This window comes from Moschus berezovskii, chromosome 24 (assembly GCF_049115385.1).
Source record: "Moschus berezovskii isolate FMDL1 chromosome 24, NW_MosBer_1.0, whole genome shotgun sequence".
NCBI classification, from domain to species: Eukaryota; Metazoa; Chordata; class Mammalia; order Artiodactyla; family Moschidae; genus Moschus; species Moschus berezovskii.
The window spans coordinates 38,759,909-38,785,287 of record NC_142483.1 but is presented as its reverse complement, the minus strand read 5'-3'; the positions used below and the strand labels follow the sequence as shown (position 1 = coordinate 38,785,287).

Here is a 25,379-nt window from a genome sequence, read left to right as displayed (position 1 = left end):
CCTGGCAAAATGTTAGGGATGTGAAAATTTTTTCCCCAGTCATGAAGAAAAGAAAATGCCCTGGAACATGACTTCAGAGATAGAAAGCAAACACCAAGTAAAGAACTGATCATGGTGTCCTTAGCAAATAAATGAGTGAATAAATAGAAAACCACATGAGACAGGATACTAGATTTCAGTGTTGTTTGTTTGTGAAAGAATGGATATAATGCTTTTGGCCAATCATACAGGCAAATTAGAAAATTTGATAATCAAGCATTGCATTTGTTTTTATATTCATGGCATCAGTTCAACTAGGCAAAGTTGGGAATGCCTGTTTTGAGAAACTGATCCAAAAATAACCTTGTAAAATCAAGTTCGAGATACATTACATGCCCTGAGGGCAGCAGGAAGTGAAAGGGGAAAATATGAAATTAGAACGGGACCTATAATAGTCACTTCACTGGTAAACGTGATATAACTTCCATTACCAATCAGGACCTAGTTTGATGTCTAATTTCACTGGCTGTCTAATCTATCAAATTAAATTAAGTACAAATGAGAAAATACTTGGTTAGGGTAAAAAAATGTAGTATGCCACTTTGCTTTCTCCTGACTGAAAACCAAACCAAGTAGCACACAAGGAAAAAGAAGCTCGAATATTTTACTGGAGGAGTTACAGGGTTTTACCCCCAAACTGACCTGGCAGAAGATAGCTGGCCAAAAACACTTGCATTTCCTGCTGCTTGCTGGCGGTGGTGGTGGTTTGGTCGCTAAGTCGTGTCCGACACTTGTGATCCCTTGTTACACATCCAGAATAGGGAAGTAGTTTTGTTATTGTTGTTGTTTTCATTTATGCCACTAATATTTGAGTGCTGATTATGTGCCAGGTTCAAGTCATTGCTGTATGGGGTAAACAATGCCTACTCCCTGGTCTAGGCCTAATGCTTTGGCATCATTCTCCTTTCACAGTTTGCAGAATTAGCAGAAGAGTTTGTTGGACAGTCCATTACTCTTTGCAGATATTTGAAGACAACAGTCCCCAGCAGGAAACCCTCCCCCACCAAGGCTGCATTCAAAGCATCTCTAATCACCAGTGTATCCCATATGTAACAGGCAAATACCCATGGGGCAGAAGCCTTCCTGACCCTTTGGTTTGCCCTTGTGCTAAAATATGTCCTGAATAAATGGGAACTTGAAGATACAAGGCAGTTGTGAAGCAAGGGCACCAGACGTTGTGAGAACTGTAAATGAGAAGCTCTGCACCCCAGTTGAGAAGGCTGCTGGTCCCAGAGCAACAGATGGAGGCAGGCTTCTCTATGGATAAAAGTCTGACCAGGGCAATTTACAATCCTTCCTGGGGCCCCAGTTTTTCTGCCAACAAATGAAGGCTGTGGAAAGAGATGCTCTTATTCGGATGCTCTTTGTTTTTCTATGCAGCTCGCTTGCTTCAGCATTTGAACTTCTCTTCTACACAGTAGACACTATGGGAAGGAAGGTGACAATTTTTTCTAAGAGATTCACACACACAGAAAAGGAATTTTACAAAGAAATCCTTCATCTTTCCTCACCTGCACTGCGATCTTCCTTTCCCTTGCTTTTGCTCAGCTGGCACCCGCTTGCTCTCAATTTCTTTTTACAATCTCATCGTTCCTGGTGTGACAGCATGTCTCTGGGAGCAGGTGCCAGCTGGAACAGTCTTTTAAAAACATTTCTCTGCTGTATCAATCTGCATCTTCAAGTGGGTCCTCTTTCCTCTAACTATACCTTTAAATCTTCCCCCTCCCCTACTCTGTGGATCTGGCCTCCTACCTAAATCTGGCTCCTTCTGTTCTAAATTTCACACACATTATTCGGGAAACACATTATTCTGCAAAACTGTTTATATATATTATTTGGATGTAAAATGCCAATTGTAGAGAAGTTGTTCTCTCTTCTATTAATCATTTACACTTCTCAGTAGATATCTGGTATGTATTATTATGTATCTAGGGATAATGACAGCTGTTAGAGGAATAACATATAATACATTTTGGAACTTATGTTTTAGATGGGGAATATGGATACTACTAAAAATATATCAGATTTTAACAGGACCCTTACAGAGAAGGAAGGTGACATATCCAACGTATCTATGCCTTTTGCTACATTTAGCTCTACATGGGAAACAGTAATATACCTTTTTTCTTCATATGAACTTTTCCTTCCATTAGGTCTCATCAGTAATATTTAAAATACAGAAATCCTTTTCATTAAAATATTTATTTCTTCCCTTAGAAAAAGAAATAAAAAATTTTTAGGCCTAGTTTTAAAAAGCAACATGCCGTCGGTAATTTATTTTGGTGGTTGTTTTTAGGGATGTGAAAAATATCACCACTGCAACTAGCAAGAACTATAAATGATACATTATTGCAAGTGTTCTAAAAAATCAGAACAAAACTAATTTATTATAGTTCTGTCTTCATTATACACCACATGTTGGTGAGTTAAACACAACAAAATTATTCTTTTTTTTAAAAGTGTCTACTAAAGATAAAAAGAATAAGGTAACAATTAACATGTAGTTTGTTACATAAAAAATCTGATATACATATTTCTATTGCCTGTTAGCTTGTTCTAAGCCTTTTAACTATTACAAAAAGAAAAGTTGTTCAAAAGCAAACATTCAATTCAGTTGATACAACATTACAGTACAGTAAACTAACATCATTCAACAAAGGTAACAAGTCTAGCCTTAGCTTCTTGAGTTAAAAGTCTATAGACCAGATTGCTACAAAAGTTTCAATGCTGCTTCACAACCTTGTGTTAGCTTTTTGGAGGACATGGTACTGTCTACTGATGGCTTCAGAAGAAGGGGTCAGGCTACTGGTAAAAGCACAGGGGAACCCCAACCTGTCATTAATCATTTTATTGAGCATTGTAGTTAGAACAGCATTATTGAGTTTAGCACAACAACTAAAACAAAATAATAATAATAATATAATAATAATAATCATAATAATGATAAGAATAAAAACCAAACACAAACTGGAAGCCTAGAGACGCTGCCAGCTGTGTCAAACCCTTGCGATACGCTATACTAAAAAAATCTGAAATATCCACCCGTCCTCTCCACTCTGCCACAAACTAGCAAAGTCAAAAATACAAAAGTCTTCAACTTGTTACTTTTGCAGAATAAAGCAAAAACCTCTTTGTGCTCCTTACTACCAGAAGCAAAGTATCCACTGAGTTACCACATGTAATAGCTTCTGGATGTGTCAACTTGGGTTGGCTTGGTGTCTGCAGTACCATCTTTGTCTTTCTCGCTGTCACCTTCCCAGAGGTTAATGAGCGGTGGGTACAGCTCATTTAGTGGGATGGAAGAGGTTTTTTGCATATACTTTTTTAATGAATGATGGTAGTTTTTCCTCTTAAATCTTTTGGCAATATACACAGCAATGGATGCAAGGCTAATGACGGCAAACATGGACCCCATTACTGCAGCAAGGGCTGTACTGGTTTCTTGATCAGAAATGTCCAGCGCGAAGGCAGCGTTTTTGGTTGTGACATTAACACATGACTTTTGAGTCTGCTGATGAATATTGGACACTGTGAGACACACTTCATAATCTGTGGAAGGCTGCAGATGTGTTAGGTTGTATTCGTGAACATCTACTGGAACCCTGGCAGTATATGTTATGTGGGGGTTGTCAATCTTCATGGTGGCAGATGACCATTTTAAGTTTGACGTCATGACATTGGAATTGACTTTCCAGGACACTAAAATGGAATGAGATTCTGTCTGCTTGACATATATTTTCAGCACCTGGGTACCATCCAGAAGGGTTCCATTAACCTTAATCATCACCACTCGAGTGTCTGCCCCTTCCACATTCTGGGCAACACAAGTGTATCTTCCTGAGTCTTCAATCTGTATTTTAGATATTTCCAATGTACCTTCACTACTTAGCTTATATTTATCTGAAAGGGTTTCCACAGTTATCTTATTCCCGAGAGGAGTGACCCAGTATATTTCAGGTTCCGGCTCAGCCATGGCCCGACAGTCTAGGAAAACCGTTGTGCCGATATCCATGTTTAAATGATTTGGAAATGTGTCATGAGATATCATTGGGAGGCACTGCTCACTGGAATCCTGGATTAAAACTTCCTTTACTTGTTGCCCTCTGTATTCAGGTGGCATGGCACAGAACATAGACAAGGGCTCCATGAAGCGGATGTTTGTCTTATTGGAGTTAATCCAGTGGATGACACAGTCACACCTCAGGGGATTGCTGTGGATACTGATCTCACGCAGATTAGGAAGGGATTCTACTGTCTTTTGATAAACGGCATTCAGAGCATTGTTGTTCAACATCAAGCTCTCTAGGGCAGGAACACTTCGAAAAGCCAAGCGGTGGATATAAGATAATTTGGGGTTATTGGTGGCTTCTAACTTTGTGAGTTCAGGCAAGTTATCCAGGGCATAGCGATCCACAGAAACGAGCTCCCCCATATTGTTGATCCCCAGTTCTTTTAACCGAAGCATATTTTTGAAGTCCCCTTCCTGGATTTTGTGGATGGGGTTTTTGTTGAGGTCTAAGAATTTCAAGTTAGGAACTTTTTGCAGGGCAAGTTGAGGGACTTTGACCAGTTTGTTATCATAAAACGACAGACTCTCAAGGCTATCCAAGCCCACCAAGGCATTTCCAGGAATATCAGTGAGATACATTCCAGCCAAAACTAAGCTTCTCAAATTTGAGAGAGGTTTGAAGTTCATATCCAGAATTCCAATCACAGGGTTTTCCCCAATCATGAGAATTTCCAGGTTGGGTGTGGAATCAAACCAGCGGCTATCGATCACTTTCAATTTGTTGGAGTTCAGGTGGAGCCTTAAAAGATTTTTTAAGCCTGAAAAAGCATTAGCAGAAATAGTGCTAATCTGGTTATGGTTGATGTACAGTTCTTGAAGGTTGCTGAGGTCTTGTAGACAATAATCATTCATTTCTGTAATCTGATTTTCCTCCAGATGTAGAGTGGTGAGCTGGGTCAGGTTTGCTAGCCCTACCTCCTTAATATTTGTAAAGTTGTTTTGGGAGAAATCTAGCTCTGTCAGGTTGAAAAGCTGCTGTAGCTCATCCACAGTCTTGGCGATGTTATTGCTCTGTAAGAGAAGCACTTGAGTGTCACTGGAAAGGTTGCTGGGAATCCTTGTTAAGCGGAGATCATTGCAGTCAACAGTGGTGGCTTCTCTGTACGTCGACTGAGGGGTAAACCAGGGCCTAATTTCACATACACAAAGTTGTGGACACTCACTACTTTGCAGGGAAGACCCAGTTAATGAAGTCATGAGCAAGCTCAGCACCATCTGGTAAGCTGCTAAAGCAAAGCTCATCCTAGCCATGCTGGCTTGCCAAGCAAGTTGAACTCCTGACAATTGTTAAGTTTTAACAAAACACGAGCACTATATAGTGGTATGAAAGACAGCAAGCAAAAAATGTAAACATTTAAGCAAAGTCTCTGTTGAAAACTGTAGAATTCCAGAGTCTGAAGGGATGATTTCCTGGAGTTTCAAAAGGCAGGAAGCAATCTGGAGTCTCTTTACCTGTATCTCTCAATTCCAGGCCTGTGCACAGCTCTATGGCATAAGTTATTTCAGCCAAATCAAAGTCTGGAGATGTGCCTGAAAATCAGATTAGGACAAATGTTATGTTTACTCCATATACGTCTACATTATAGCTTTTATTTGTCTACTAAAAAGACAATCACTTATAAATCTAATAATGTTCAAAGTAATTAAACAAGCTTTTAATTTGTAGAATACTTTTAATATATTATTACACTTACTAAACTAGTTTTAGTGTTCCTTCACTTTTACAATTAAGTTGGGACTTCTTGTATTATTGAGTGAAATCATTAAACACACAGGTACACACATATACACACACACTTAATAAAAACACTTGGAAAAGCCCACAGATGTCATTTCTTTCGAGATGAAGGTGACTTTAGAAACTACATATATTTATGGCTCGAAAAAAAAAAATTAAAAGGTCATTCATCTTTGTATTTTAATTGTATTCTTCATTTTTTTTTCACAAATTCTTTCTTTTCCAAATGGTAGACATATTCAGCCACAGCTGATCTAGCTCAATTATTCTTATGCAAAAAATTAATTTAACAGAACTACAAAAGAAAAATATCAATTTTTCTTGTATTCTCATGGACACATCTGATTTTGACTGAATGAAATTGTAAAAGGACTCTAGTCCACCACACTACTGGTCTTCATTAAAAATACAAATACACTTATACATGTATATATATAATTTCACATGCATGATTTCATCCGTCTCATAGGAAATGACATGGTCACTTAACAGCTATACAAGGGTATGTTATTCACCCTAATTTCACATGTTAAATAACAAGGGCGTGTTATTTAACCTCTTAAAGCCTCAGCTTCTTCAACCATAAAGCAGGATTGGTCATAAAAATATCTCTCTCTTAGGATTATTGAGAGAACGAAAAGAATCTATGTAAAGCTCTTAGTGTAGTGCCTGGCAGATATTAAATGCTTATAAAAGTTAATTATATTTGTTATCTTATTATAACTCTCATCTATTTAATTTTAGCTATGCAGTGGCTATTGGAGGATAAATAAAAGAAGGAAAGCTGGAGATATTTGATTTTGTTTTAGCCATGTATCATCTATTGATCTTGATAAGGTCTTCTGGAGTCAAATATGCATTGCTCACCTGCTTATAAAGATCATACAGTAGCTAATGCCCCTGGATGTTTAGATTACATCACACGTGAAAGTCATTATGGGTTCAGTGTCTGCCCTGCTCTCCCATGGCCAGTCCAGTCATTTGCTAAGATGTTAAAAGTAGAGATATCTATTTCCTTACACTTGCTATAATGCAATTCAGCTTTGAGTACTGAAGGTACTTCAGTGACTAGTGTTTTCTTTATCTTCAGAAGATTACTGTAAGGATTCAATAAAGTAGAGCATATAACATGTTTGAAGCCTAGTGTTCAATACACAGTAAGCTCTCAATTCATATTAGCTGCTATTACTACCCGCATTATTTACAAAACATAGTTATCCTTGTGAGGGACCAAGAAGCATGCTACAAATAGTCAGTCCTGCAGTTCTCTATTTGCATAATTCTCTATATGTAGAAAGAATGAAAAATTGTACATTTTTCAGGTTGTTTTATAAAATACACAAACCAAGTTACTGGTCTAACAAGATGGAGTTTGAAAAAACCATCCAGTACAGATAAATCCGAAGTGGGAGAAGGGAGGCCATGTGCTGTGTAATGCTAGATGCTCACTATCCTCAGTGGGGTGAAACATATCGACATTCTCCTCCCCTTGATGTGGATACTTGACCACATATCATGGATCTGCAAAGCTTTTCAATGTTTAACACTACGTGATTGTGACTTTTATCAAGAAATCCCATAAAATAAAAACATACCTCAGAGAATAGCATTTTCCAAATATCATTAACTCCATAAGTTTATTCTACTCTTGTTTTTATTTACAATAATCTTAAAATAGGGACAGTGGTCACAATAGATGTTCAGTTAAGAACATTTTTGCCACAGATTTTTCCTTAATTTTAATTCATAATAGAAAAACCAGGAGAATAAATACCTTTAATAACTCTGAGATGGAATTTCAACTAACTTTTAAATTCTGACTGAACTGAAGAAAACATGGCAGAAAGTAAAACATATACTTAAATTGTGTGAGACTCCCAAAACAGTCTGTTACCACTGAAGAGTATCTTTTATGGGCCTAAATTTTGAATATTGTCATGCAGAATCCCTCCATTTTAGTTTATATGATGAGGTTATTATATTGAAATATTCAAAATTCTCCTTGACATGTACACAAACCTCTTTAAACAAACACACCACACAAGCTCATAATGTCAGCTATCATATCAAACATAGAGGGAAGACATATTCTCTCAAACTAGCATTCAGCTCCTTTGGGAACTGAGAATAAAACTTCCTTAACACAAAAGGAGGTGTTTAAGATGTTTCTATTTGTATACCATTGTAAATTCTCTTTATTGTATTCTCCCAGAATTATTTTTGAACATTATACATAGAACAAAGCTTCACAGAGTCCCTATACCATTTTAAAACATAAGTTATGTCTCAGGAACCATACATTAACAGTGTTTAAAAGTAAAGCCATTATTGCAACAAGAGAAGAAAACTACAGACCAATATGTGCTGAATATTGATCCAAAAATCCTCAACAAAATACTAGCAAACTGAATTCAATGGCACTTTGAAAGGATTATACACTACAATTAAGTTGGATTCATACATAGAATGCAAAGATGATTCAATATGTGAAAATCAATCACTGTACACCATATTAACAGAACGGATGACAAAACCCACATGATTATCTCAGTTGATTCAGAAAAAGCACCTGACAAAATCCAGCACCCTTTCATGATAAAAACTCTCAACAAACTAAGAGTAAAGAAAACTGCCTCAACATAATAAAACCTCTATATGAAAAGCCCACAGCTAAAATCAGCCTCAATGGTGAAAGAGTGTAAGTTTTTCATCTAAAATCATGAACAATGCAAGGATTGCCACTCCTGTTTACCTTAGTACTAGAACTAAACCACTCCTATTTACCTTAGTACTAGAACTCCTAGGCAGAGCAATTAGACAATAGAAAGAAACAAAAGCCATCCAAATAGGCAAGGAAGATGTATAACTGTCCCTGTTTGCTGATGACAGGATCTTCTATGTAGAAAGCCCTAAGGATGTCATGCAAAAAACCTCCAAACTGTTAAAACTAATGAACAATTTAAACAATACAGTAAGACACAAAATCAGTTGTGTTACTATACATGTTAATGACCCATCCAAAAAGGAAATTAAGGAAAGAATCCCACCTATAATAGCATCAAAAATAATAAAATACTTAAGAAAAACTCAACCAAGGAGGTGAAAGACTTATACACTGAAAATTACAAAATACTGCTAAGAGAAATAAAAGAAGATGAAAATAAATGGAAAGAAATTCCATGTTCATAGACTGGAATACTTACTACTGTTAAGATATCTATCTAACCCCAAATGATCTGTAGATTCAATGCAATCCCTATCAAAATCTCAATGACAATATTTAAAGATAATTAAAGAAAAAAATCTTAAAATTTACATGGAATCTCAAGGAACTCTGACTAGCCAAAACAATCTTGAAAACAAACAACAAAGATTGAGACATCACACTTCCTGATTTTAAAACATACTACTCTTGAGAGTCCCTTGGACTGCAAGGAGATCCAACCAGTCCATTCTAAAGGAGATCAATCCTGGGTGTTCATTGGAAGGACTGATGCTAAAGCTGAAACTCCAATATTTTGGCCACCTCATGCGACGAGTTGACTCACTGGAAAAGACTCTGATGCTGGGAGGGATTGGGGGCAGGAGGAGACGGGGACGACAGAGAATGAGATGGCTGGATGGCATCACCGACTCGATGGATGTGAGTTTGAGTGAACTGCGGGAGTTGGTGATGGACAGGGAGGCCTGGTGTGCTGTGATTCATGGGGTCGCAAAGAGTTGGACACGACTGAGCGACTGAACTGAACTGAACAGACTGACAAAGTAATAATGACCAAAGACAGACATACAAACCAATGGGACAGAGAGCCCAGAAATAAGCTCTTCCAAACATTATCAGAAGATCTTTGACAAGAGTGCCAAGAGTATACGATGAGGAAAGGATAGTCTGTTCAACAAATGGTGTGGGTATCCAGATGCAAAAGAATGAAGCTGGGTCCCAAGAGGATAGTCACTGTCCAAAGAACAGAAAAGAACAAACTTTTGATGAGGATGTGAGGAAATTAAAACTCTTGTGCACCACGGGTTGGAATGTAAAATGGTGTAGCCATTATGGAAAACAGTATGGAGGGCTCCTCAAAAAATTAGAAATAGAATAACAGTATGATCCAGCAACCCCAATTCTGGGTATTTATCCCAAAGAATTCAAAGCATGATCTCTAACAGGTATGTGCACACCAATGTAAACTGCAGTGTCATTTATAATGGCAAGAAGTGGAAGCAACACGGATGTCCACTGATGGATGAATGGAAAATGAAAACATGGCATATACATACAGTGGGATCTTATACAGCTTTAAAAAAGAAGGAAATCCTGTCACATCTACAATATGGATGGCCCCTGGGGACATTTACACTAGATGAAATGTCAGTCACAAAGGACAAATACTGTAAGATTCCACTCATATGAATTATTTAAATAATCAAAACCACAGAATCAGAAAGTAGAGAGGTGGTTGCTAAGGACTGTGGGGAGGGGAAAGAGATAATTAGATTTTAAAAGTTTTAAATCTTCATCTTGGAAAACTGATACTCTGAGTATCAGTTTTGAGAGGTCTGTACAACAGTGTAACTATACACTTAGAAAATGGAAGACAGTAAGTTTAAGTGAAGGACAGGGAAGCCTGCATACTGCAGTCAGTCGGGTTGCAAAGAGTTGGACATGACTTAGCGACTAAACAACAACAATATTTAATGTTAGGGCTTTTTACTATAACAAAGTAAGTTAATCATAACACAGGCCAACTTTTATCACCCACACACAAAGTAAGATTTTAAATTCTGCAACAAATAACAAATGGCTAGCACAGATTATTTTAAAAAGTAAAATTGATTTGTTCTAGGGCTGATTGGACCAAAGTTGGTCAAATGTGAGAAGACCGTGTCTTCCATAAACAAGTGTGGCAGTTTAAAGGAACGGTCCCTTAAATAATAACAAACCATAGCTTTAAAGGCCCAGAATTGGCCAGTGATGCCTTTCAAAGAGTCCATGAGCAATTATATAATTAAATTTGATGCTTCTTTTATATATGTTTGGAACACTCTGCATATAAAATTTCAAAGGAAATGGACTGCATGGTCATCACCATCAGTGAAATTGGCACTGATTCCCATTTCTCCCATTGAATCATGCAGATGGATGTTAGTTTAACAAAATCACAACAGCTGATAGGAATGTGGGCTAGAATCTTTATGCATTAAGTTCTTAGGGAGTTGGGCAAAAGAAACAAGCAAGTCACAGTAACATGACGGTTGTGCAAATTCTAGTTATACTAAACCCAGATAGCTCTCAAAATACAGAAAGGATTCTGTCCTGGGGGAATCAAGTGATCTGGATTCAGAATCAGACTTCTTCACTTACTTACTAGAAGTGTTACCTTATACAAACTACATATATTTTTTGTGTCTCAGTTTCCATGGCTTAAAGTAAGACTAATTATACATACTTCATATGTGGAAACTAAACAAAATAATCTATGTGAAAGTATTCAGCCCAGAATCTGGGAAAGAGTCCAGCAGACTGAGACCGCAAATCCTTATTTGAATCTCTGGAACCTCATCAAATTTGCCCGTTAAATTTCATTCTCACCCTGCAGTGCGACTGGGAGGTAATGAATAAGCAAATCTCTTTAAGACTCTTGGGTATGACAGGTATTTAGAAAAAGAGTTATTTTTTCTAATTATTTCAAAAGTTATTATTGCTTACCATTTCCATTATATTTTTACCCAGTATTATTGGAACTAATGTTAGAAACCCAGAGAGCAAATATTGCACTGGGTCTAAATTAAAACTTGTTGCAGGCAAGCAAATTGTGAAACACAAACCTCTCACCTGGAAATTAACATCATCTCGGAGAAGGCAATGGCAACCCACTCCAGTACTCTTGCCTGGAAAATTCCATGGACGGAGGAGCCTGGTAGTCCATGGGGTTGCGAAGAGTCGGACATGACTGAGCGTCTTCACTTTCACTTTTCACTTTCATGCATTGGAGAAGGAAAGGGCAACCCACTCCAGTGTTCTTGCCTGGAGAATCCCAGGGACGGGGGAACCTGGTGGGCTGCCGTCTATGGGGTCACACAGAGTCGGACATGACTGAAGCAACTTAGCAGCAGCAGCATAGACACATCAATGGAGAACTAAAACTTTGACCTCCTAAAAGCTGAAGAAAATGCCTTGAGCAGACATATGCTTTTATGCAAAGTTTCTTTGGTGGCCAAACTCACACCATGTACATAATGTTCAGAAAAATCAGTCTTTTAGCTCTGTTGTTCCCCACATAGATCCAGGGCTAACACAGCATTCAGGTTTGATTGTCTTCTTTTGGGAACGGCTTGAATAATGGAGAGAGGGGATTTTTATTCAAGTAAGCTTTCCTTCTGGTTAGAAACAATAATTGTCTCCATATACATCCTCTCTCTATCTACTCTCCTGGTATGGGAGCTGAAGTGGGGGTGGTACAGTAGAGCCAACCTCACTCTATGGATTGACCTCCCATAGGGAACTCCCCTATGTCTGAAGGCCACCTTGACTTCTGCTCCAGGTACAAGTGGCTGATGATTAGATTTACAAAGTCTTTAAGCTTTTTGAAATAGGAATTTAGCATAGAGTTAAGAGTGCAGTTTCTGGAGAAGCAGACCTGGTGTCAAATTCAGCTCTGTAACCTTGAGCAAGTTATTGAAGTTTTCTAAGTCTGGTTCCTTTTTTAAGAAAATGGCTATCATAAAACCTTCTTTGGTAAGAGAATTAGAATGAGATGTTAAATATGGAGCTTTTGGTAGAGTACCTGGCACATGGCAAGTGCTCAACAGATGTTAGCTATCATTATTTACATGTTTGATGTCTCATATTGAATCTGAGTCTCTTAATGGGCATTGAGGATGAAAGGGTGGTGGAAATCAGTAGAGTGACATTTTGGTATCAGCAACTGCAAGTTCTGAATAGGACTTGGCCAGAGGCCTTCTAACAAGGTGGATGGCTACAGCAGGTAGAACCAGAGAGAGAGATTGCAGGGGTTTCTTTATGAAGGGTATATTTTATTTCCCTTAAGAAAGAAAGAAAGGTCTTGCTAATGCATTCTGAACTCTGAATCTGCAAGAACTGTTTTTAAAGGCATTAGTTTCTTGCACTTTCTTCTGGCCCTTGACCCTTTCTGACTTTTAGATTTCCTTCTCCAACCATTTTCCAAAATTATGCTCCTTGTTCGCACATTATCCAAAGTGAAGCACCCTGTAGCATGTGTTAGTGATCGCAGATGGAGGGTGCGTATGGGAGGAAGAACTATAATTGTCTCCATAATGCATTAAGGAAACAATAAAGTGCATCCCCTTGCAAGGATGTAATGGAGCTCGCAGAGGCTCTTTAGCATAAGGAACTGTTCCTGAGAGCCCACATTCTTCATCAGCAAAGAGTGCGGCAGTGTGCGTGAATGGGCTGAGCAACAGAACGGGGACACCAGGGAAATGCTTCTTCATTTTGGCTTCACCGCAAACTTTTCAGGTGACTTTGAGCAAGTCCCGTACTCTGTGTCCTATTTTATTTATCTCACAGTAAGTGGGTCTGGAGAAAACACAGTCACAGCTTCCAAGACCAACACAATCCTCAGGAAGTCGTCTCATCAGCCCATTCTCCAGCGTCATGAAAACTACACTTCCCGCCATTTCAGAGAGGTAATCTTTCTTCCTGCCCTCCCTTCTTTCCTTCGTTTCTCTTTTTTGGTTATTAAATTGTCATAGAGACATGGTGTTTGATGATTATGCCCCAAGGATCTCAAACTGCAGTGCCTTCAGGGGTCAAATGGGTAAAGTCAGTTGAGTAGAACACAGGAGATAATGGTCATGTAAAAAGCTGAGGAGTGCATGCACTCGAAAAGGCACCCACAGATATTTATATCTGTACAAGCTAAAACAAAACAAAACTATCTGCTTTATGAGGCCTTTAATGGCATGTGGCCAGTTTGAAATCTCTGAACTATTTAAATATTGCCATAGGTAACAATATCCCCAATAACGCTGAGCTATTGGGAGTATCTGATAATTAGATGTCAGTTTTCAAATATTATCGGCAAATACTTCCTACGTGAAAACCCATAATTAGAAGCTCAGCATATTAAGGTGTGGCTGCGACTCTTTGCTCTGAAGAAAACTTCTTTTGCTGTTGTTCAGTCACTCAGTTATGTCCACTCTTCAGAACCCCGTGGACTGCAGCATGCCAGGCTTTCCTGTCCTTCACCATCTTCTGGAGTTTGCTCAAAGTCATGTCCATTGACCAGTGATGCTATCCAACATTCTCATCCTCTGCCACCCTCTTCTCCTCTGCCGTCAGTCTTTCCCAGCATCAGGGTCTTTTCTAATGAGTCAGCTCTTCACATCAGGTGGCCAAAGTATTGGAGCTTCAACATCAGCATCAGTCCTTCCAGTGAATATTCAGGGTTGATTTCCTTTAGGATTGACTGGTTTGATCTCCGTGCTGTCCAAGGGATTCTCAAGATTCTTCTTCAACACTTGAGTGCTTTTTAAAAGAGCATTACATTTATAGAAATTCATTTTACATCCCTTTCTTTTGGAACACTTACTTTAAAAGGCAGGACCTTAGAGATACCCTAGGTGATCCAGCATGACCCAGTTAATTGGCAGAGGAACAAAATAAAACACAAGTGCCTTGATCCTCAATTCAGCAGTTCCTGATCTGACCACTTTAAAATTCAGTGTTGGTTTTTCTGGTTCCTAGAGAAAATTGCGATCATCCCTTCCCTAATTTTATTTTCTTCTTGTATTTGTTATTCTTAACTAATAAGGGCTCAAAAATCCTCTGGCATGCTTAGGCAGTACAAATGCAGTAGTGTGTAAAGCAGAGGATGACCACACATGATCTTTTGATTACCCCGAATTTTCCTTCCTGTTTTGGACTGAGGCAAATCCATTACACTGCAGATAAAGCATCAGCCAGCACCTCTGGGAAAAGCTCAGAGGTGTAGCTGGTCTCCAAGTTGAGAGTATAAACTGGAGCCACAATTCATTAGACTCCTGAGAAGAACTGGGCATGGACAGCACATTAGCCCTTGTGGGAGGGTTGGCCAGGCATGGTAAACAGAACAGGCTAGGATGCATGGACTGAAGAGTTACAAAAGAAAAAATTTAAAAGGCCAAAAGGAAACAAAAGCCAGAAGCTCAGAGCCAGTTGGGATGAACCCAAATCTAAGTAGGTGACTTGGTATGGTTGGGAAGGGACTTGTGGAAGAGCCCTGGGGAATAACATCTACTTCAGAATCTGATTTGGTTTCAACTGATCAAAGGCAAACAGGCTCATCTCCTTTTGAAATATGAGAAATACAAACTATGAAAGTTGGATAAGGCCTTGGAGATCACCTGGCACATCTATAACAAGCTCTCATTTCATAGAGGACACCTCAGAGAGGTGAGATCACATATTTGGAGGCCAAGCTTGACTGCATTCCTACCCTCCAAACACAGGGCTGTTTATGGAACCCCACACTGCTTCACTTAGTCTTGGGTTAGTTGAAATTCATATTTTGGCAGGGTCCAAAACTCTCTGAAGAATGTTGGCCTCCCAGCACTCTATTAATCAGTTACCGTTTATTAGAAGCATAGGAAAATGTCATTCAATTTAGGAAGAGTGCAGTGGCTTGTTTAGTAACCTCCACCTTAACCTTCGCTTAGGTGGATCACAGACAGGATAGCTCAATCAATCATGCTGATGGCCAGTTTATTCAAAAAAATTAAGTCAGGTCAGCTTGTCAATGTCTGTTGATTTTTTTAAAACATGGTAGTGTTCTTGCCTGGAGAATCCCAGGGACAGCGGAGCCTGGTCGGCTGCCGTCTATGGGGTCGCACAGAGTCGGACACGACTGAAGCGACTTAGCAGCAGCAGCAGTGAATTGATTATAATGGCTGATCTGTTCTACATAAGCACAACCAAATCACAAGTTTAATTTCTAAAATGCATAAATTAAACTTTTTAAAATTTGATGATGGACTGTGTATGTTGCAAACTTTGTAAGAAAGGGCACAGATATTCAAATATAGTAAGTACAAAGTGGATTTGAAAAATTAGTAGGAGTTGGAACTGAGCATTTAGGAGAGGCCTCATGAATAAAATAATAATAATATGAATATAGCAAACTTTATCAATAGACTTACTTTAATAGAAGACTTACTATGGACTAACCACAATAGTAGGTGCCTTACATGTATATGCTATAATGTATGATCATCCCCACGTGTTATAGAGAGGTCAAGTAACTTGCCTAAGATCTCAAATAAGACTCAGTCAAGGACATAAAGCTAAGGCCATATTGCTATCTAGTTGTGAATGTTTTCTGGTTTGGAGGCAGTTCGAAAATCAGAGTGGTACCGGGATTGGTGCATTAGACCAACAGTTAGATGACCCGAGTCCTTAGCTCTGGTTTTGCCTCCAACTCAGATCATGCTGGAGATCTTTCTGGCCTGTAAGGGATGAGTTGGGGCCAAATATAGATGATGTCTTAGGACTCTGGTAGCTCCTGGATTTTAGGTACTTGACACTTCTTTTCTGAGTTTCTACTCATAGTAGCACCCATGTAAGCAGCCTTTCCTATGACTGAGAGCAAAACACTACTTAACACTACTACTTTTTAAGAGAAATTATGCTTAGCAATTTTTTTTTTTTTTTTTAAAGAAATGGTCTAAAGAGGCAGACAGAGCTAGGTCCATATCCTGCCAATATCTTTATCACCTTGGACAAATTAGTTCAACGCTCTGAGCAGTGGTTTCCTCATCTGTTGGAAGGGGATTTTCATCTATCTGCCTCACATGGGTGCCATGAAGATTTAATGAAAGAGCATGTCTGGAGCAGTGCCTGGGAATCTCAATAATCACACATTTACTTTGGAGTTCTCAACTTAGAAAATACAGTGAGGTGCTGAAAACTGAGTTAATACCTACTCTTCCAACAAGGAAATGAACGCATTTCCTAAAAGTTATCTGGAACACCTTTCTCTTCTTTCCTTTCCTTTTCTTTCCTTTCTCCTCTCTCTCTCAAGCCCAATCTTTATGTAGTGTTTTACTTTTGCCTCACAACATCTTTGGGAGATGGGAACTATGATTGTCCCTTTTCACACAGTAGAAACCAACAGAGAGATATTCAGTAGTGTGCTCAATATATACAGCTAGAAAGTGATGGAACAGGATTTGAACTGAGGCAATCTGGCTCCATAACCCATGGCCTACACACCCACATGTAACATGTGACCTCCCACATGCTCATCCCAAAGAAGCCCAGATTTTTAATCAGAAGAATATGACTGTTAATGAAGTATCAAAAGTATAGAGTGGATGGCTGGGAGCATTTATTGCTCTTAAAGGCAATACAGATTCTTCCCAAATGATTGAAGCTTAATAGATCTAGGCATGGACCACCTCTTTGCCAAAATACTCGTGTACCACTGAGACATTCTCTATTCCTCAGTTAAGGATAAAACAGTTTTCTAGAATTCTAGAAAGATTTTAGAACAAAGGCACAAGAATAGTTCTGCAGTTTGGTTTGGATTGAATCTTTACAGGAGACTTTGGTAGGTACCACAATTTTATTCTATTTTACTTTAATATGAAATACAAGTGGATAAGCAGCCGTCCTTCTCCCTCAGACAAAACAATGGGCAGGACTCAGAAAAGGCTCAACTTGCAAACTCTCCAATTATCTCATCACTGCCTTCAAAGTTCAATGCTCATTTCCAGAACATACTTTCAAAGGCAATATCATTTTTAGAATTAAGAAAATATTATATTTATTTTAATGAGACAATGCTAATTAAATCTTTCCATGCTAGTTAAGTAGGATCTCAATTTTGCAGTTTAATGGTAAACCACTTGAAAGAATTCTCCTTTGGAAACACTGTGTTTAAAGGTGCATATACCTCTCTATACTGAGAGGTTGAATGACAACCAGAATATTTCCATTTCTAATTGTCTTAGAAATGTTCCAAATGAATTAAATCCTTTGCCAAACAAAGAAACAAAAAATGAAGCAAAGGATGGGCATTTACCAACAGACTTACCTATTGATCTTGGTTACTCTGGGTGCAGAGATGTAAATAAGAAGCAAAGGGAATTCAATTGTTAGCCCAAGAAAGATAGGAAGCATCTTTTCTAAAAAAATAAATTATTTTCTAACCTTGTAGACACTTCTCATTTTTACACCTAAATGTTTGTTGTGGGTTCGTGTTGACTGAGTAGGAGTCATAATATCAGTCCATACTTACTAATAGCAGTTAGCTGTTATAATGCCACAGGCACTGCACTAAGCACTTTACATAAGTTATTTCATTTACTGTTCACAACCCTATGAGGTAGGAAACATTAATTTATCTATTTTTATGGATGATGAAATGGAGACTCAGAAGAGTGAAACAAGCCGGCAAAGATCTTGCAGCCAGCAAAGTGATGGAGGATCTGTGTGAATCCAGGTACTTGAGGCCAGAGCCCAAATCATGCTCCTCTACTGTCCCAGCCTGTCTGGGCAGAGCAAGTCCTTGGCAATGTTTTATCTGCCAGGGCTAAAATGAGCTTCACAGTAGAGACCCTGTTTCCATGTTATTCACGATGACACTGGCCTGGCATCTACATAGTGGGCACTTACTAAATAAAGAAAATATCTGAATCAATTAAAACGTGCTTTCCAAGTGCCCAAATATGACAATGCTATTAAGCCAGCAATTTTCACAGTCCTACTGGGTCTCTTCTAATTTGGGCTGATACAAATCCTATGCTTTTACTTTCTTGGCTGTGCTGGGTCTTCGCTGCTGTGTGCAGCCTTTCTCTGGTTGTGGCGAGTGGGGGCTCCTCTCCATTGCAGTGCTCGAACTTATGCTGGCGGCTTCTCTTGTTGTGGAAGGAACATGGGCTTTCGGTGCCTGGGCTCTGTAGTTGTGATGAATAGGCATGTGGGATCTTCCTGGACCAGGGATAGAACCCATGTTCCCTGCATTGTCAGGAGGATTCTTAGCCACTAGACCATCAGGGCAGCCCACCTTATGCTTTTAAAAGTCATACTTTTATTTAAATTAAGAAAGAAGAAGAAAAAGCTTTCAATTTAGCACATAAACTTCTCCCCATCCATCCTAATGCCTGTGATTTAGGAAAATCCTGCTCTCTGACTGATCTTTTTTCCAGACTCTGATGAAATCAGGATTTAGTCTAAATGCAAAAGAGGTCTAATAAACTGATGCCTAATTTAATTAGATTAATTTAATTACACAAATACTCATTGGGTGTTGACTGTGTCACAGGGCCAGAAAGACCAGACCCTGGGCTTAAATAATTTATAATCCTGTGGGGGAGAAGACAAAATATACAAATGACTCTGTAAAATAAGATACATGTCAGAAGGAAGGAAGGAAGGAAGAGATATATAGATCCTTGAGAAGGAGAGATGAGAGCTGCCAGCCTGTGACAGCTCCATCAGCAACATTCAGTCCAGACCTCTGATGACAGAAGTGTTCTGTGTTGGCTCTTCCCAACAGGGTAGTGACTGAATACTTGAAATGTAGCTGGCATGACTGAGGAATTGAATTTAAAACTTTTATTTAAACTTATTTCAGTTGCACTTAAATAGCCAGATGTGGCCAGCAGCTACTATATTGGGCAGCAGAGCCCTAGATTTATAGACTTAGTTGTTTATTGCCCAGGGTTCTCTTTAAGAATTCAGATTCTCAGGCCTTAAGGAAATTTTGATGAAGTTGGTCTGGGATAGGGTTTGGGTATATAAAGCTCCACAGGGTGCTCCAAAGCACACCAAGTTTGAAAATTCCAGCCTCAGGCTATCCTGGGCTCTGCCCTGTCAGCAAGCACAAGCTCAGAGTGTCTGGCAGGCAAGTCAGCCAGATCATATCTTTACATGGTAACTGTAAAGACGTCGCTTGGCTTGGCTTTGCTCTAAGTCACTCTGTTTCCTTCCTTTACCTACTCAATCCAAGTGTTTTGGGAGGTGACCCAAGCTCCAAGCTAATATTTAACTGAAGTCCAAAGCTGTGTATTATTCCTCTTGATAATTGTTGGGCCTAACACAGTGCCTGGCCTATGAATCTTCTATAAATGTTGACTGAAACAACCAAGATATATCACAAAATACATTTTCAACAATCTTCCACCTAAGGAGACTGCCACTCCAGAGAACAAAGTCCACTTGAAACAGATGTATGTATGGATGATGGACTGCAAAAAGCAAACACGAGAAAGCCAATGCACTCTTTAAGAGATTCATAATTTGACTACAGAAGGAAAGTTATGAAAAAGGAAGTCTTTTGTCCAGACTCTCAGGATAAGGCTAGTAAGACTCCTGCCTTCAAATTAGGTATCAGAGTGCACTGTTCTCCTTACCATCTTTGAAAATAGCAGTTATCTGAGACCATTCTGTATAAAAAATAATAGAAAATAACCTAAACAAAAAATGTCTAACCCTGTAACAAATGCCATAATTCTCTATTTCTTACAGATAAGGCTGAGTGTAGGAAACTTTCAGAAATTAAGACTTTTTGATGGCGTTTGCTACACAGTGCTTAGTAGAGTACTCAGTATTGTGGGGGCACTCAACATTGGTTGTTGAATGAATAAGCTTTTAGGTGCTATTGTGCCTTAACTATTTTGTGTTTTAGGCGTTTTAGTTGGCTCTCATCAAAAACATTTGTCATTTCTGGATCACACCCTTGGGTCAGATAATACTAGAAGATATGAAATAAATTTAAGTTTAAAAACCAGCAGAGCAAATTCATATTATGGTAGAAAAGGTGGAAATTGTTTTTGAGAACTCAGGAAATTATATTTCCCACCTAGAAGAAAGGAGAGGGAAAACATGTCAACTGATAAGGCAACTCTTTAGAAGATAAGAGTAAACTCAGGCTTTGGAGCCAACAGATTGAATGAAAATCCAGTTCCACATACAGGAGCAGTGTGAGCATCCTTTCTTCATGGGGTTGTTAAAAGGTTCAAATGAACTGTCCTCCCTCAAAAAGGTATGTGTAAGTTCTAACTCCCAGGACCTCAGAAAGTGACCTTTTTTGGAAATAGGGTTGTTGCAGATGTTAATCAGTTAAGATGGGGACATATTGTGTAGTGTGTTGTCCTTACAAGAAAGAAGATGATGTGAACACATGAAGAATATTGTTGTTGTTTAGTCACTCAGTTGTGTCTGACTCTTTGCTACCCCATGGACTGCAGTACACCAGGCTCCCCATCCTTCACCATCTCCCAGAGTTTGCTTAAATTCATGACTATTGAGTAGATGATGCTTTCTAACCATCTCATCCTCTGTTGCCCACTTCTCCCTTTGCCTTCAATCTTTCCTAGCATCAAGGGTTTTTTTCCAGTGAGTCAGCTCTTTGCATCAGGTGGCCAAAGTATTAGAGCGTAAGCATCAGTCCTTCCAGTGAATATTCAGGGTTGATTTCCTTTAGGATTGACTGGTTTAATCTCTTTACAATCCAAGGGACGCTCCAGAGGCTTCTCCAGTACCATGATTTGAAAGCATCAATTCTTTGGCACTCAGCTTTCTTTATGGTTCAACTCAAATCATACACAACTACTAGAAAAACCATAGCTTTGACTATAGAGACCTTTGTCAGCAAAGTGATGTCTCTGCTTTTTGTCATAGCTTAACTTCCAAGGAGCAAGTGTCATTTAATTTTGTGGATGCAGTCACCATCTGCAGTGATTTTGTAGCCCAAGAAAATAAAATCTATCACTGCTTCCACTTTTTCCTCTTCTATTTGTCATGACCATAATCTTAGTCTTTTTATTGTTGAGTTTTAAGCCAGATTTTTCACTCTCCTTTCACCTTCATCAAGAAGCTCTTTAGTTCCTCTTCACTTTCTGCCATTAGAGTCATATCATCTGCATATCTGAGGTTGTTGATATTTCTCCTAGCAATATTCATTCCAACTTGTGCTTCATCCAGCCCAGCATTTCTTACGATGTACTCTGCATATAAGTTAAATAAGCAAGGTGACAATACAGGGAGAATGCCTTTTGTCAATGAAGGCAGGGATTTGACTCACACAGATGCAAGGCAAGGAACACCCATTTGCCAGCAAACCCCCAGATTTTAGGAAGGGCCAAGGAAGGGTTCCTTTGCAGGTTTCAGAGGGAGCATGACACTGCTGACATCCTGGATACCTCGATTTCAGACTACCAACCTCCAAACTGAAAGAGTAGACCTCTGGTGTTTAAGCCACCCAAGCCTTGTTACTTTATTATGACAGTCTTGAAAATAATACAGTATTCTTGCCTGGGAAATGCCATGAACAGAGGAGCCTGGAAGGCCTCAAAAGGGTTGGACACATGGGGTCACAAAAGGGTTGGACACGACTTAGTGACTAAACAATAAATATGTGTATTAGCTACTTTCCTCATTATTTCTCCATGAATCATTATTTTATTTAAGGTGCTGACTCTGTTTACCCTCCTTCTCCCCACTGCATACCTATGATACAGAAACTAATTATCAAACAAGGTGGTTTTCTGCCATTGCCTGTACATCTTATGGATAGGGAAGTACTCATTCTTAAAAGCTCTGGTAAACCTGATGATCTTTACAGCTTCTTCTCTAGGACTTAGAAAGGAAGACTAATGGTTATTCATGAACTCTCAGCTCCATGCCAAAATAATTTTTCCTCCAGTGTTTTGAAAGTCATAAAGCAGATACAGTTTGAAGAATTCCTGAACCTATTGTCCATCTAATCCCTTTTAAACCTGAGATTCTAAGACAGCAAAGGAAGGTGGACCAGGATTTTTTTTTTTTTTCCTGTTTACATCACTTGCAGGATCAAGAAAGTTTTTTCTTTTTTTCCTTTCTTTGTAAGAAATGAGCTATTTGCATAACTGGAATCATAAAGTAACAATTTAACATTATTGAATTGAGAAACCGACAGAAGGCTAAACAGAACAAAACATGAACCAACAACTGGGCTATTTTTACTGCTCCTTTTTAGTATCAGCAAGTGCAGTGACATAAAAACTACCATGAAATCAATTAATTTTAGTCTTTTACAAGTTATTTTAATTCTCCTTCCATAATATGTCTATATAAAATAATTGCTTTGTAATTACCGACATCATCAAATGTTAAATAAATGCAAAATTCTTAGTTTGGCAGCCTTTATATGCCCAGAAGGCTGTTTCATTACTTCTTTTTAAGAACTTCACAGTATATTGCTTAATATTTTCACTGTACACATAGATTTCACCATGCCATGTTAATAAATGTTGCATAAGGAGCCACCTGCTATAATAGCTATTGATTATACTTTCAAAACTACAGATAGACCAATGAAAAAAATAGACTCATCATGGTTGGTTTTGAAAGTGGCAACATGTCGGCTGCAAATACCAACACTGTAGACTACTGGATGCCAACCAAGTCAAGCAACTCCATTAGACTGGATCAGATTTTCTTTTGCTCCCAGACTGAATGAGTTTAGTCTGTAATAACTTCTCATCAAAAAAATGGCAAACATTTTCATATCCATGCCAGAATATTTTTTTGAATTTTTCTTTGCTCAAAGAGAATTCTGTACCATCTTTTGTTATATTTTTATATCCAGCAGTAATCTTTATTAGCTAACAGACATTTTCACAAAATTTTTATTTAAAAAATGAAAACACCCAGTGTTCTTCTAAGGGGAGCCTGTACTTTTAGATCTCATCTTGAGGTTTTTCTCTAAGGAATCTGACAGCTTAGAATTTGCCAACTAGAGAAGTAAGTACTATTAAACTTTATACTGAGAAAATGTCAAGAACATATCCCTTTCTCATTGAAATATGCCTGTAAAATTTGGAGACCGATATACAGAGGTATCATATCGTCAGTGTAAAAGTTCCTGCTACTCAAGGTTAAAGATTGCAGTGTTTGGGTGAGTGACAGTATTTGCCCTTCAATTTGATAGACCTTAAGCACACTGTATTTCTACAGACAGAAATATTTTTTAAAGAAGCAAAATAAAGCCATCTGTCCCCGAACTCTTAAAATAAATGTGGTTTCAAGTTCTTTCTCTTAAACTATTTTTATATAACTATTTATTCTAATAAGGACTCAAAGAACTTGATTTTCTTCATCACTGGGAGAGGATAGATATAGTAAAAAGGGTGCCTGTCAGTTCAAATGTTCCCTCTGAAGGGTGGGGGTGGCAGTGGCTATCTACGGGAGAGTGTCAAGATGGCCAAAGACCAGGGATGGGAGCAGGTTATACAGCAAGAGGGCAGCACTGTGGAGAATGCTTTACCTACTTTCTCACAGCATGGGATGGAGGCAAATGTGATTATCCTCATTTTATAAACGAACTTTTAGGGCCCAGCGACTAAATGACTTGCTAGAATTCCCACAGCTAACTGGCGAAAGAGCTGGTATTATACCCAAGTTTGTTAACATTCTTTTTTTTAAAAAAAAAGATGTCATTTTTTAAACTACATTTATTGTGATTTATTTTTAAATATGTATTTATTATTTATTTTGGCTGAACTGGTTCCAAGCTGTGGCTTGTGAAATCTTCATTGTGGCATGCGGGCTTAGTAGCTGTAGCAGGCAGACTCTTAATTTGTAGCCGCAGACGTAAGTTGTAGCTTGTGTGTGGGTTCTAGTTCCCCAACCAGGGATCGAACCCAGGCCCCCTGCATTGGGAGCAAAGAGTCTTACCCACTAGGCCACTGGGGAAGTCCCCCAAGTTTGTTACATTCTGAAGTCAGAACCCATTCTGTGAACCCACTTGCTTTAGTGATCTTATTGGACCTCCAGTAAATAGTGTGAATGCACTGCAGCAAATTGCAGGTACACAGAGGGAAACTAACTTATAAAGTAAAACCTTGGTTAACCAGAAGATTAAGCTCAGGGAATCTGCAAATGTAAAGCTTTCTTAGAAAGCTTTTAGTTTCCATCTTTAATACCCACTTTCTTGCCTTAGATAAGGGTAGTTAATTTTTTGTTTTAAAGACTTTTTTTTCTTTCAAGACCCTGATAATGATCTCATATTAGAAAACTGTTTTCAAAAATCTAGACCCCTGATTATTAACTTCTTTTCTTCCAATTTACCATTTTCTCCTAAAAGTGGACTCTTGAGGAAAAAATTCCTAGTTAATTAGGATTTCTGGTAATCAGGTTTTTAAATTGTTTTGGTAAATTAAAATCAGGTGAAAGCTACTTCCCTGAATTTGAAATAGCTTCTTATTATAGATTCTCCTTAATGCCAATGTGTTTGCCTATGTTAGTATGCATTTGAAATTAATGGTCCAGTACACAAAGTGCTCAGATCGTCGATGACCTGGGCACCATAAATCCACCAGAACACATTAGTGGGACGGTCCCTTAATTACACAGTTTAGGCTTTACGTAATCAATGGTGCAAAGAAACAGCTGAGAACATTAAAATGCCAGGAGGCATTGTAAATCATAATGCATTCCATAATCTCAATTCATGTGTCTTATTAAATTAAAAGTAAAACGAATAGTTTTAGTTAAATATCTATAATATATTGCCATCATAACGATTAAAA

General features: G+C 38.5%; 2 protein-coding genes across 2 annotated transcripts in view; both read right to left on the bottom strand.

Annotated features, from left to right (window-relative positions):
* The window catches only part of LRRN1 (leucine rich repeat neuronal 1), a 29,912-nt gene extending 24,553 nt beyond the window's left edge, over positions 1 to 5,359 (bottom strand). The window contains exon 1 of the mRNA XM_088831714.1: positions 682 to 5,359. Coding sequence (XP_088687840.1) covers positions 3,209 to 5,359 — 2,151 coding nt within the window. The 3' untranslated portion in view covers positions 682 to 3,208. The remainder of the gene's footprint in view (positions 1 to 681) is intronic.
* A 103-nt stretch (positions 5,360 to 5,462) lies between these two features.
* Positions 5,463 to 25,379, bottom strand: part of LOC129547541 (uncharacterized) — a 96,872-nt gene continuing 76,955 nt past the window's right edge. Inside the window, exon 7 of the mRNA XM_088831681.1 lies at positions 5,463 to 5,638. Coding sequence (XP_088687807.1) covers positions 5,463 to 5,638 — 176 coding nt within the window. The remainder of the gene's footprint in view (positions 5,639 to 25,379) is intronic.